We start from the raw sequence: 1,260 nt of genomic DNA on the forward strand, positions 1-1,260 counted from the left end.
ATATATATATATATATATATATATATATATATTATGTATATCTATATAGATTATCTCATCTAACGCAGGTCGCAATCGGCGTGGGACTGAGTACCGTTTTCGTATCCCGCTCTACGAACTTTATGTAACATATCACAAATGATTTGTCTTATGCTCAAGACGCTTAACTACTACTTGAATAAATCTGCATCCGCACAATCAGATTTCTATATTTTCTGCATCCGCTCGGCGACATATAGATATATCTGTAATCAGATCCCTGAATGTAACTACACACATTTGAAATGTCCTACAGACTGCCATATATGTGCCTTTAGATATACACCAGTCTCTTATCGACCCACGGGACAACACTACAAATGCAGAATCACACAATCACCTACACATGCGGATGTGTATCTGTATACTCAAGCCTTTTTGTTTTTAGGGTTTTTAGGTTTCCTACATATCACGTACATACGCTTACCTGTGTGCCTGTATACACACCCACACCCCCTCTGCAGATTGCAATCGATGCGTCTATGAGCATATACCAATTTTTAATCGCCGTGCGAACCCAAGGCAACACACTACAGAACGAGAGTGGGGATACCACATCCCACCTGATGGGAATGTTCTATCGGACTATCCGCATGGTGGATAACGGGATCAAACCGGTATATGTGTTCGATGGAAAACCTCCGGATATGAAAGGAGGGGAGTTGCTCAAGCGAAAGGAACGACGAGATTTGACGGAGAAGGAGCTGTCTAAGGCCAGGGAGGAGGGCAAAGAAGTATGTGTATGCTGACTGCAAGTACTGGTAGCTGAAGTGGTTGTAATTGGAATATGTATATATGTATATATATATATACATAAATGTGTGTGTGTGTGTGTCGTGATATATTAGTTCACATCAAGGATACAATGTCAATACTCTAACGTTCTATGGCAGTACTGAGCATTATTCGAGGAATTTGGTACGCCACATATCATCAAGTACAACGAGTGATATACACAAGTATGTGACAGATCTACCTACACACGATCACACATATCTACCTGTAGCCCCTAAAGCTTAAATCGTTATTCTCCCCTTTGCTCATCGTCGTCTTCTCAGGAGGACATAGAGAAGTACTCGCGGAGGTTGACGAAAGTCACTAAAGAACACAACGAAGATTGCAAAAAGCTGCTGAAATTGATGGGTGGGTAGGCTGTCACTATACCACTACTATGCCTATAATGTTTAGATATTGTACTCTCACTAGCACTTTTGTTAAATT

At 40.7% G+C, this 1,260-nt stretch overlaps 1 protein-coding gene across 1 annotated transcript; it reads left to right on the forward strand.

The window, feature by feature from the left end:
* Positions 1-503: 503 nt before the first annotated feature.
* On the forward strand, positions 504-773 carry SARC_16417 (hypothetical protein; the record flags this gene model as incomplete). Its single annotated transcript, XM_014289476.1, has 1 exon — positions 504-773. A coding segment is annotated over one exon (270 nt), but the record flags the coding sequence as incomplete, so codon positions are not given.
* Between the last annotated feature and the right edge of the window lie 487 nt (positions 774-1,260).

Source organism: Sphaeroforma arctica, assembly GCF_001186125.1.
Source record: "Sphaeroforma arctica JP610 unplaced genomic scaffold supercont1.8037, whole genome shotgun sequence".
Classification (NCBI taxonomy): Eukaryota; class Ichthyosporea; order Ichthyophonida; genus Sphaeroforma; species Sphaeroforma arctica.